The sequence below is a fragment of the Malus domestica genome, chromosome 05 (genome assembly GCF_042453785.1).
Source record: "Malus domestica chromosome 05, GDT2T_hap1".
In the NCBI taxonomy this organism is placed as follows: Eukaryota; Viridiplantae; Streptophyta; class Magnoliopsida; order Rosales; family Rosaceae; genus Malus; species Malus domestica.
In genome coordinates, this window is record NC_091665.1 from 36,993,334 (window position 1) to 37,006,581 (window position 13,248).

General features: G+C 34.3%; 1 protein-coding gene across 5 annotated transcripts; it reads right to left on the bottom strand.

The window, feature by feature from the left end:
• Window positions 1–1,219: 1,219 nt before the first annotated feature.
• LOC103435297 (potassium transporter 10-like) lies at window positions 1,220–7,986 on the bottom strand. 5 transcript variants are annotated; one of them, XM_029102930.2, is made up of 9 exons: window positions 7,330–7,986; window positions 6,835–7,189; window positions 6,325–6,550; window positions 5,535–5,780; window positions 4,279–4,329; window positions 3,879–4,139; window positions 3,593–3,766; window positions 2,768–3,022; window positions 1,220–2,428 (listed from the first exon to the last, which is right to left on the bottom strand). In XM_029102930.2, the coding sequence occupies exons 2-9, from the start codon at window positions 6,964–6,966 to the stop codon at window positions 1,386–1,388; spliced, it is 2,388 nt and encodes a 795-aa protein (XP_028958763.1). In that variant the 5' UTR covers window positions 6,967–7,189; window positions 7,330–7,986; the 3' UTR covers window positions 1,220–1,385. The 5 variants fall into 5 exon arrangements, with proteins under 5 accessions (XP_028958763.1, XP_008371903.2, XP_070678775.1 ...); XM_008373681.4 differs by having other exon boundaries at window positions 7,567–7,984; XM_070822674.1 differs by having other exon boundaries at window positions 6,325–6,547; window positions 7,330–7,951.
• Window positions 7,987–13,248: the final 5,262 nt, after the last annotated feature.

A 13,248-nucleotide genomic window follows, 5' to 3' on the forward strand; every position in this document is an offset into this window, starting at 1 on the left:
TTTAGTCAAAATGGTCTCTGAGATTAAAAATCAATAGAAATGGTCTCTGAGATTGTCCACTATCCATTATTTTGGTCATTCTGTTAAAAACTCTGTTAATGTTCAGAAACTCTTGGCCAAAAGTTTGGACAATTTTCAAAGCTTTGTAACTCAATTGTTTTTTAAACAAATTCGACTCACACTATATCAAAATGAAGATAGGAAAGTGTAAAATAAGATTATACCTATTTAGAAGCCCAATGGCTGCTGGAGATGGCCGTAAAATAGCCTGGAAGGTGACTGGTCTGCGGGAAAACTGGAAAACTCGCCGGAAATTGGGTAAACTTTAAACGTTCATAACTTCTTCAATACTCAACGAAATCAAGTGATTCAAAATGAAAATCATGCTTCTCAACGACATGAAGAGAATGGTACCTTTCTCAACGGTTAATTCATCGTGGTTTGGCTGGAAAACGGCTCAAAAGTGGCTAACTCGAGATCAAGACAGCCAATTTCGAGCCGTTTTCTGGTGCCTCCTCGCCTATTTTCCAGATGAAGAGAAAAAGTTCGGATCATGGTTTGATGCCTTGCCTATTTATAGATTTTGCATTTCATGTAACAAAAGGGAAATAAAACGAAATAAATATCCAGATTTTTACGTAGAAGACAAGACCTTTGTAGAAAACTGAGTGACACGATGCAACAAGCACGTAGCTTGACATGCAATGAGTTTCCCGCTCAGTTTGTCAAGAGAATTCAGTTCCTCTTTCTCGAGTTCAAAATAACTATTCTACCAAAAAAACTAAAATTTGGAGCTTGACATGTTTTCTGTTAAAAAAAATACCCCCTTTGAATTGTCCCTTTATAAACAGGAAAAAAAAATTACAAAGAAGATTCTCGACGGATGTTAAATACCAGAATTTACATTTCCCATGTCGAAGCTATAAACAAGTACCGAGTTCAAAAGAAGGCAGAAACAGAAAATCCCATTTTTCACAAGTTTCTGTAACATTTCTCAACGGTCTAATTGCATTCCTAATATTATACTAGTAAGCCACTAAAGCTTTGGGAAAAAAAATTATAGGATATGATGGCAATAAGGCCTATATAATGCTTTGCGGTTCAGATACTTTGGTTAGAAGATGCGATTATGAGACAGAGTCGGAGCAAAAAGTATAAAAGAAGACTTAGGAAGAGATTTTAAGAAAAAAACATAAAATACTTGGAGCCAACGGAAGACTTGGCGCAAAACCGAGCGCATTAGCATGCTAGGATACATATAGCCACCCACTTAGTGGTATAAGACTTTGTTGTTGTAACTGTATTTGCAATAATACAGAATTTGAAAAAAATACAATTGGCATTTACATATGATATAAAGTAACTATTTTATGATAGACAAAAAATTACACATAGAAAATCTGTCCAACATTCAATAGACTCTCGTGAGGAACGTTGAAGATCACACTATTCTCCCTGCAAATTTTCCTGAGAAATGCATAAATGTAATCAACGGCTATCTTTTTGTAGAACCTGGAATCCCTCCTTGCTCTCACTACCGTGTTCCCAAGTATATGCACCACCCCGGACTCTCGACAATTATTCAGAAACTCTAGCTCATCAATCTCATTCTGGCTGCTCATCTGCCCGTACGAACTCACGGTATTGTTCGCGTGCGGTGGAGATTTAGCCGGAACAATTGAGTCCACTGATGAGATACTGAGGTCTACGGTAGAAGTGGTTGTGTTGCCATTATTAGTTAAGAGGCCGTCCCTTGATCTCTCAGTTTGCTGGCCATTGATGCTGTACTCATCTGAGTCTGAACACCCTTCCATCATGGACTCGAGCCGGACAAACAGGAAAAGGTTTTCAAAGAGCTTCTTCTCAAAATCATCATCTTTCTTGTGTAGGTCTTTATAACCGTATCTTGCAACACAACGAAACATGTGGAAACTCTTGGGGCCAATCCGCTTGACGAGGAATCTTTCTTCTTCTGGGACGGTGTATACAGGGAGGTACTTAACACAGACAAAGACAACAACCTGGTGGATTGCGGGCAGGTTGGTGATGAAGTGGGAAAAGATGTGGGGCACCCCGCTTGCAAGCTCGGTGTACACAAGTCCTATCCCAGGGACCCGAACCAGTCCTAAACTGGGGCCAAGCCCAAGAAGCCATGCCATTGAAACTTTACTGTGCATCTCAAACTCATAACGTTTCAACGTACCATAATGCCAAACATACATGATGAGAAGAAAAGCAGCTGCAATCACAAGAGGAACCCATCCACCTTGATCAACCTTGCAGAGTACAGCAGAAAAGTAAGTGCATTCCACAATCAGCGACAAGCTGGTGAATGTAACGACAAGAATCCAATGGCAGCGCCACACTAATATCATGATTAGAGTCATAAGCAATGTGGTTGCCAGCATGACTATTACAACTGCCGTCCCTGTAGCAACATAAAATATAACTCAATTGAGTGCAAGCTTATTTTGGAAGAACGAGCTTAAACTAGTAAACATTTCATCACAAATCAATTTCACAACGGCAGGGCAGCAACTATTTCTCTAAATTGTCTCAAACAAAGTTCACCACCTCCCGACTTCTTCAGCTCTGAGTTTATCTCAAATACTTCTCCCGTCTCTTATTTTATTTAAAGAAGTTTTCAACCATTTTTTTTTTCAAAGAAGATTTCGCAATTACATTACATGTTCTTCGAGTCTAGTTGCACAGAATAGAGAATATGGCTCATGTAAGCTTCACAAGATTTAGCAGAGGATGAACTTACCATAAGCATTTCCAATTTGGCTTTGATTTTTGAACCCAGCAGTCACCGCAATGCAAAGAATCATAAGGATCCAATTAATATCTGGAATATATATTTGGCCGAGGAACTTCTTTGATGTATGTACAACTTTGACTCTAGGAAAACAGCCAAGTGCAAGAGCCTGCTTGATTATTGAAAATGTTGCTGATATTGTTGCTTGACTAGCAACTACGGCAGCAAGAGTCGCAACAATGAAGACTGGCCAGTATATTTGTTCTGCAGTAAGAGAAACAGTAAGCATCTTTGGAACAACAACATGCTGCCTAGTGCCTACTGTATAAGACATTATATTACTTGTTTCCCCGCTTTTCTTAGATTATGTTAGAGATCGCATGGAGATGGCACAGTAAAAATTCTGTACAGGAAATATTACATTCCCACTCCAACTAAAAGACTACAATGTATTTTGTGTCATATCGACTTTGATGATTTTCTTCAAAGTAATCATATTCGTTCAAATATTTGATCAAATAATCTCTCGGCAAATAGAGAAGTGGGGACTTATAGCTCGAAAGGTTGAAAGTATTTACTCTCACACTCAAAGTTAAAGTTTGAGCGTGCCCATCCCCCCCTTGACCTCCCTTGTACAAAAAAATAGACCCAACAATCTACGTTAGTTACGATTAAAAAGACTAAAAAAGGTACTGAAGAGTGAAGAGCATGTTCTTTAATTCTATCAAAAACTATACTTTGAAATGTTATGCCTCAATTTTGAGAAAATCATTATGTGTACTACCATGTTTGATATGGGCATCCTTTAAATGCAAAATATAAATTAGAACAAACCTGGAATAGAAAGATAAAATGCTTGAAGCACAGTTTTGTCTTCATGATTTTTCACAAGGAAGGCAGCCTGTCCGCAATAGGCCAAAAGAAGGCAAGGAAACACGACTGTAGTAAACGCAATCTGTACAGCTGAAACTGGAAAATAGGCAAGGTCGGCAAAGAGTGCTTCTGTCCCTGTAATCATTTATCATTCAGAATTTTCATAGGAATCCAAGATCAGAGATGTGGTAAATTTTTGCTGAAACTTAAAGAGTTGGAAAGTGAAACTAGGATACAGAAACTTTACCTGTTATACTAAGCATAATACCCCCAAGAGAAGTCCAACCATCTCTCCCGTTCCTTTTAAAATACCGATATATATACACGGGGTAAAAAGCTCTCAAAACAGTACTGTCATGTTTCCAGATGTTGAAAATGCCAATACCTCCAATTAATAGAAACCAAAGCAGCACAATGGGAGCAAAGAGCCAACCAACTTTATCTGTGCCATAGTGCTGCACGCTAAACAGACCTACTAATATTACAACAGCAACGAGTATGACATAATCTGCACCACAACAAAGAAAGTATAAGTTAAGAAATAGTTCAAGTAATGACGGAGAAAGATGCAGAGGCAGCAATCATAAAAAATTGACAATTATAAAAGAATAAAAAGTAAACTTTAGCTCCACGGAATTTGATGGTACCATTGTTCATGCCAGGACTTCTGACTTTGATCCCACCAGCAGCTGATAAAACTGTCAAAAGCAAAGCATAGTTAGTCATTTTCTAATGAAAGGTGAACCTGAGGAAAATAAAAAAAATTTAACTTAATTGATATTGATGTGTCACTTTTTTTTATCAAACTGGGTAGAAAAAAAGAGGAATCCATGTTGTTGGGGAAAGATAATTAACACAGCCAATCCAAATGGTTTGGAATGAAGGATGAGTTGAGATAAAAGAAAATGCAACAGAGTTGTACATTCCTAATTACGTAAATAAGAAGGGTATGGGTGTTACGGAAAACTGTTACACAAAGTAGGAAATCTTAAGCAGCGAAATTTTCCCATTTCAATCTTTTTCTGCTTCCAGAATCAAGAAAAGAACATTGAACATATTCAATTATATGGTGCCTAAAATCTGCAACTTTAATTGTCTTCTATGTCCAATAGTTCAGGATGACATGACATTAACCAACTTCCACTTCCAACTCATTACTTCAACCCATGGAAGTGGAACCATATTTTTCTTCAGTAAATCCTGTGACAGTTTCCCAGACATCACTAGATACCAAGACTAATGGAATGCATTGTATCTCTTGAGAATGATGAAGATATTAACTCTTTGAAAATGCAGACGCTGAGATTAATAAGGGAACCACTGAGTACCGAGAAAAACATGGGAAAACCTAAGACTGAGTAAGCATGCAGAAAATCAATAAATCATTTCCTGATACATTGTCATGTGATTTGTAGGCCTTTGTGCTTTTGTTATTTAGTGGATCGTGGGATGCTTCCAAGAACATTCTTCGGCACTTACTTCTTGGCATGGCCCTTTAGTAAGATGAGGAATCATACAGTTTGGATTACTTCTTTTTCTGTTTAGACAGATATGTTAGATCTTTCTGAGTGTAGCACTCTATGTATTGGCTAAAGGCAGACTTTTGAGATTGTTATCCAAGTCGATAACTACATTGACCTCCAGAACACATTATCTTTTTCTAGCTTTTCTTTGTTTCTTAACTTCTTTTGGCCTTTTAATAAGAAGTTTCTCTGTTTCTCAATTACTTCTTGTGTGTATACTTCTTATGTACCTGAGTGCACCATTGGGCCTCTCCTAATTAATTTTTTTCACTTATCGTGGAACCAAAAAAGCAGATTAAAAAAAAAAAAAAAAGGACCAACAGGTAGATTAATTACTTGGAGAGAGGTTAGGATAATTCCAACTGTGGAGGAATGCGTACCAGATATAACTGGAGTAAGAATTCCATCTCCAATCACCATACAAGTGCCTATGAGGACCAGAAGAAGAAGGGCATTCTTCCTTGATGCATGCCCCTCCAACCACTTCTTGGTTTTTGCAGCAGATGATTGTTCATGGAAAGTAGAACGACTATATGTTGTTAGCTCCTCATCAGTCCGGTGTTGGTTAGGAATAATTTTAACATTTGCATGCCGACAGAGAAGTGAATAAAGAGCAAATGTTCCACCTGCAACACAGAAACCACAAGCTCCATAAGACTTTACGGTGACTCATAAGCACAAAAGGTACTATACAACTCTTGGAGGCATGTAGTTTGAGAACATTGAAAACAAAGCCGACACAATGTCATGTTTAATCAATTTCAGGAGAAGAACTAAAAAAGAAAACTTATCAAACCTTTATTCTAAATTAAGAAGTATATGTATCAGTGTTGCCAAAATAATCACTTCATGTGTAAGTATAGCTTCACACATTGCTGCGCATAACTTAAAACACATAACCAATGATGTGAGCTGGGGATTGAATCGGTAAGTAAAAAATTTATAGGCGTGCATCATTAATGTAAGCCGAACACTGGACACTAGTATATGCTACTTTTGGAAACAATTCTACCAGAGATCACTTTATACGCTAGCATAGATTTTAAATAGGCATATTTTAACTGTAATAGCGAATAATAGTAAACATGTGCTTTGTCCATTTTACAATCCCATAAAACACCAGAACAGTTGAATTTAATGGAGCAAATCTACAAGTAGAGTTTGGTTTACCTTGACCACTGTCATTTGCCCGACAAACAACAAATACATACTTGAGGAGCGGTACAAGAGTAAGAGAGTATATAATCAACGAAAGGGCTCCAACCACATCCTCCGGATCATTAATCCCATGGGGAAAGGTATTGTAGAAAACATACAAGGGAGAAGTACCCAAATCTCCAAAAACCACTCCAAGACTTTGGAATGCAAGCCGCATAAGCAATAGTGCGGAGAACTTCTGGAGAATCGAAAATTGGATCAGCAAACAGAATCAAGAACATACATTATCTTGCAAAGCAACTAATATCAGGCAATTACTCAACCTATAAGCATATACCACATTCCAGTCGTTTTCATAGCAGTTGAATTACGTCCAACAAAGAATAAAGAGAACTACTTACTAATAGTTTAGCCCGAGAAGGTATAAACTCTTATACAGGGAGTAAAAACTGTTTTAACTTCACTGAATTACTTCTGAACTGTTATAGATTGAGGGAAGTGGGAGGATTAGAGAGAGAGTACCTTCTCCCTGTACATAGTTCTCAGCCTGCCAGCCTCCTCGTCCATGGGTTGGTCAAGCTTCTGATCCAGAACCCACATACTGCCTTTGTTGGTGGTATCACTGTCTCCATTAACCTCTGCATTTGAAGCCATTGAAATTTCAAAAGGTTCTGCAGCTTCCACAATTTTATTCCTTCTGATATCCCCTCACACCTCACAATCCAAATCCCACAACAGGAATACTCAACAAAACCAATATCAAATCACAAAAAACTGACTTTAAAGCTAGACCCAGATCTTCAATTTTTTATCTTCACCTGAAAAATTTACTCCCAATACAACTTTGAATAAAAACCCAGAAACAAAACAATACAATCTGCACACCAAAAGAGAAAACAACAACAAAAACTGATTAGGATGATATGTCCAGTTCAAAAAACATATCTTTTAAAACAACAAAAGACAATCCAAAGGCACTTTACAGAAATTGACAGAGCTCAAAAAGTTGACACCCACCAAAAGTTTGAAAGAACAAAATCCAAAGTTCCAATCTTTTGATAAAAACCCACCAAGAAAATGAATTGAAACTAAAGTTTTATACTTCAACTCAGTGCCAAATATACCCAAAATTCAGGAATTGAACAAAACCCGTCAAAACCCAGGAACCCAATTGGCAATTGAGGACAGGAGCTGAAAGAACACCTCACACAGACAAGGAAACGACAGAAGAAACAAGGAAGTGATAATTATTACTTTTGCCACTGGAATTCCCAGGTGGGGTCAGCTGAGTCTCAGCCACAGGATCAAGAAGTATCCCATGATGCACTAAAGCAGGGAAGATGAACAGAGAGAGAGGGAGGGAGAGAAAGTCAGTTTTCTGCAGGAGAAAACAAGGGCTGGCTGAAACAGAAAGGGAGAGTCCTTTTGCAGTGCAGGTTTTCACAGTCCGTTTTTGGCAGTATATTTGTTGAAGGCGCAAGCTTTTCAGCCAAATAACAGAAAAACACACAGCTGCTTTAAGGAAAGGATTTACTCATAAAGCATCTCTCTGCCAATTAATGGGAGAATGTAGAGAGATATCTAGAAAAAGACAAGCAGAGAAGAGAGAGAGAGAGAGAGAGTAAAGAGGAGAAGGTTTTTTTTTTTTTTCTTTATGCACAAATAAATACACAGATAGAGGAGAAGTTTGATTGTTAGTTTTCGATACACAGAAAGATCTGGTGCCTCCAGAACCATCAGAAAAATAGAGAAAGATCTGAAAAATTGGTAAAGTCTAAACTTCACATTATATCGAAAAAAAACTCTTAAATTTTGATCAAAATTGATGAATTTTATCGATATTTCTGACATATCAGTTGAATATTGACAAACTACCATATGACATTTCCTAAAGTTTCATTGTAAATACTAAATTTCCACGTTGTTGAGCAAATTTCTTTTATTTCTATCCAAAACAACCAATATCGATATATCTATCACTATTAACAAAATTTGCATATCGATATTCCACGATTTCGATATTTTAAACTAATTAGAACTAGGGTTGGCCACAAACCAGGTTGGGTCCAAAATTAGAGAAACTAATTTGTAAATTAAACGGGGGGGGGACATAATGGATCGTGTTTTTTTTTTCATAAATGAAATTGGCACCTTTGTAAAAGAAAAATTGGGATATGCTATCTATACATTTTTTTCTTCTTCTTATATACCCTTTGTTAATTTCTGTTATTTAATCTTTTTTTTTTATTCAAATTCGACGACGGTGGCAAATTACGTAGCGTAGCACTCCAAAAAATTAATCAAGTGAGCTAAATTTAACAAATAGTTAAATAAGAAGGTTAAAGATGAAATAGAATAAAAATTTTGAAGCGTGATATATGATGTGGGCCACTGTTCACCAGTTCAATGTTTTTAATGCGAGTGTTGGACCCACGAAACTGATTAGTTGATTGGGTGTGTCAAATCTGGTGGAACCTCGCTTCTTTGTTTATTTATACACTCGCACTGATTATTAGATGCACTTAATAATAAATAAGTACGTTAATTAATATTTAAGTTATAACTTAATTATCAACAAATACACCATTTGTTTATAAATTTTGATTTAAGAATTTGATCTCACTAGCATTACCCATTGACAAAAACACTTGATTAATTATTAACTTATATTCAATGTATAAAACATTGATATAGGTGGAAACATTGATATCAATTACCTTCGGCAAAAATTATAGAAATTTGCAATGAGGTGGGTATACAAACTCATTAAAATTTAGTCGAAATTAGAGAAAAATTTCTCAATAAGAGTTCAAAAGTTTGAATTCTGCAATGGGTTCAGCAAATTTTTTTGCAGTGAATCGGTAAATATCATTGATCTTCGTTGATTTTCCTACCTCGCCGATATAGGGTGAAATTTTCATTTCACCCCCTTTTTCGATATCAATCCTTAATTTTTCAAATATTTCGATGAAAATATCGACAAATTTCAAGGATATTTTAAACACTGCTTATGTCCACAGGTTGCACAATAATAGTAAGAGAAATGCTAAGGAGACCCTCAAAATGAAACTCGGCATAGAGACTTTATCACCATATTTTTTACACAATGTTTTAAAGTATTGACTGTAAGTTTCAACAAAATATGTGAGTCTGCGAGCGATTGTATGCATAATATTCATTTTAGTGTATTTTACTCAATCAAACAATGAATCTCGAAGCTTTTCTTATCAATCCAAAAATGTTTGTATTCAGTTTTATGATTATTTCCTTTGTCAAATGAGTTTGGTAATAGAGATACATATTAATATAAAGAATTTTAGCTAATGTTTTTAACATTGAATTTTAGTGATAATCAAATAGGGTTATCTTTCGAGCGGGTTGAAAGTTTCGACAAGATTTTGATGAAGTTATTGTACATGTCTTTTCGGACATGGATCCTTTCCGGACCTAATTGTCCTAATACTAGGGATCCATCAATCCGGACCGTTGAAATTTGATCCAACGGTTAAAGTTATTATAACTTTTAAAGTGAGCTCCTGATTGTAGCCGTTTGATTAAATTTCAACGGTCCGGATTAATGGATCCCTAGGATTAGGATAATTGGATCCGAAGAGGATCCATGTCCTGTCTTTTCCATCTTAATGAACATCGTAACTTTTTTTTTTTTAAGAAAGAAAAAGCACTCTAGGGCTAGGGTTTTGGTTTCACTGTCATAACTGGATTCCTAATACTATTATAGTGATCTACATCTAAATATTCTACGGCCCATTATTAGTAGGTTGAATAGTTACTTTAGCAGTGAGTAGAAGACATTGGCTTTTGTTTTTTTTTCTTTTAATTTGCTATTTTTAGAGGGATGAGAGAGTTTGAAATTATTAGAATAATTATGAAAAATTTTAAACTCAGGACGTATGTGTGAAAACGCAACATCTAACAGTTTATCTACTAGAATATTGCATGCACCACATGCAAAACTTTGGCTCTTGTGGTTCGACACAGAAAGGATTATTCTATCTAATTTGTCGAGAAAATGTTAGCCTTGTCACTTCCTTTTAGTTTAATTGAGTCACAATACATATGAACTTTTCTTTTAAGAGGGAATCGTGACAATAAGACAAACTAATTGAATCAATTGTCTTAAGTGGTTATAACTTTCTTTTTAATTCCATTTTATATGTGTTCGAGTTTTTCTTCTTTCTCTTAATACAGTTAAGGTTAAAACTATCGCTTGTAAGTTGTAAATAAAAGAAAAGTAATCATTTTCCTAGGTGGAGGAATTTTAATTTTTGTTTTTTCAAGCTTATCTTTGTTGCATCCAAGGCTGTTCATTTCATTTTATAATTAGCATTTTGTGTACAAAATAATTTCATTCTCTTCTATCTTTATAGAGGTCGATTTGCTGATGAGTTTGTAATTGTAAACTTCTGTTGTTCCTTTTTTCATGTATAACATATTAATTACGTTTAACATGTCTTTTCTATGTATAGTTTTTATCTTTAAAAAAAGTTTCACTTGATTATAAAAAATATAATATCAATTTATCAATAATCAGTTTGGTAAAAGGGAATGCGAGCATACTAATTTATGTGTTAGACAATCAAACAAAAATTAGATGTGTGTTTCCAATACGTTGAAAAATTTCTCTTATGACTGCCGCTTTGAAGAAGTTAACTTATTCAAAATCTGCAGAAGGAGTTAAGCAAAATGATAGAAATCATGCCACTCTTAAAATAATTTAGTGTTAGAAGCTCAATTATTAATAGTCAAAATCCAATTGCTAAATTGTCTTCTTCTTTTATTCATTTGGTATGCATGATTGCTAAATTTAAACAATGTTATCCAATTTTTTTACGAAGCACTATTATACTCCAAATTATTTTAATTTACGAAAAAAAAAATTCAGACTCAGACGTAGGTATCTAAAACAAAACCCACATCAACTCATGAAAGTGTAATTGGTAAAATAGTGTAATTGGTAAAACTAATTAGACCTAGGAAGTTTCATTGACCATCATATTAGTGGGTGATTATAAAACCCGACGTGGAGCATTTATAACTTTCAAATCATGATATCACTAAAAAAAAATCACTTTTAATCAATCATGTCAAAACGATGAGCATTAAAATATGATGAACTGTCGATTTAATCTATAAATTATTATTTTAGTGAAAATTAAATTCTTAAATTTATTAAAAATTATTAATTTCATTCGTAATATTATACTCAAAACTATTTTATTCAATTTCTTAGTCAATTTAAGTCACATGACACATTTTTGAGGATATTGCTCTCATTTTCTTGCATATAAGCTCTAAATGTTGCAAATAGGTTGCGAATTTGATGTCTAATTTACCTTTCAAATTTAACTTCATACGCTATTTCTTCAAAAAAAAAATTAAGTCCTTAAACTATGAAAAACTACCAATCTACACACATGCAGTCACATCACTTGAATTGATGAAAAATTGAACGAAACTGCTTCGAATCTAACATTAGAGATATAGTTGGCAAATTTTATTAGGGACTAATTTAGGCAATAAATATAAAATTCACTTTTAAAAATATGTGTTTCATTAAAAATAGATCAAGAAAGAACCTGAGTTCTATCCACGAATAGACGGCAGATAAATATTCTGATTCGTTTCACTCTAATTAAGAGAGAGAGAAGAAGATTCTGATCATTTCATTACACTAATCAATCTTAAGTAACCGTAACAAGTACTAATCAACCACTCATATATGCACGACACGATGGTCCCAGATAGTCAATATTGATGAGCCACAATATGAACAAATACATTAGCTTAGACTTTGAGGGTTCTCGCTTTCAACCTGCCTACAATGTTAAAAGATAAAACGTAATCAAATTCCTACGAATTATCATGGTTAATTAGGATCCACACAATTAATTAAGCATGGTGTTAGGGTCCCCACATTGACACTTGTGTGTCGACCACTAGCCTCTCATACCTTCGAATGTCTGTTAATCTTTTTGTAGGGGAAAAACATATCTAACAACTAGTATTAAGGAAACTTTGATATCATCCACCTAATAACGTATGTGTTTAACCGAATTTGGTTATTAGAGTTTTCAATATGTGACAGTCATTTTCTCTTCCAGGAATGCTAGGTAGACTAACTTTTAGACCACATTTGTAAATCATGTAATGTGTCACTAATAAAAAATAAACACGTTAGACATTTAAGTAATAATTCAATTATCAACAACTACGTTATGGTTTAGACTCTCTTTTGATTGTAAATCATCAACAACACGTTAGTTAACAACATTTGTAAATCAAATAATATCGCTAACATTACTTTTTCAATGAAAATGGTATTTCGGATGCAAACAGACAAAGTTAGTTCTACTCTATCGTAAATTATATTTTATACTTGAAGAAAAAGTTAGACCCCCCCCCTTCCTACTCATGTGATTTTCTTTTCGTTAACATGTAGGTATGATTCATTGTTATATTACGAAATTCACATGGTCGTGAAATTATTATTTTTTTTTGGGTTTTCGACAATTTATTTAATGAAATTTGAAGTCAGAACTTAATTTAACAAAATCAAAATGAAAATTTTAAAATGTGAACATCCAATTCAAAACTAATTGAATATAAATGAAAGAGACTTAAAATATTCAAAATATATTTGTTTATTTGACGTGTAATCCACCTTCTAAAGTAAAGACCTTTATATCAAATAGTGGAGTATATTATAATGAACCTAAATATATGCACCAAAATGTATTATATTGAAATGAAAATTAAATTTAAATGTAATTAATACATTAAAAATAGGAATAAAAGGATAAATAAAACATCAAAATATAACAAATAAATAAGATGATTAAATGTACTAGGGACTAAAATTGGATTTTAATCTTACACAAGGTTATAGTCTAAAACTTATCTTTTTTAAGGGTTAAA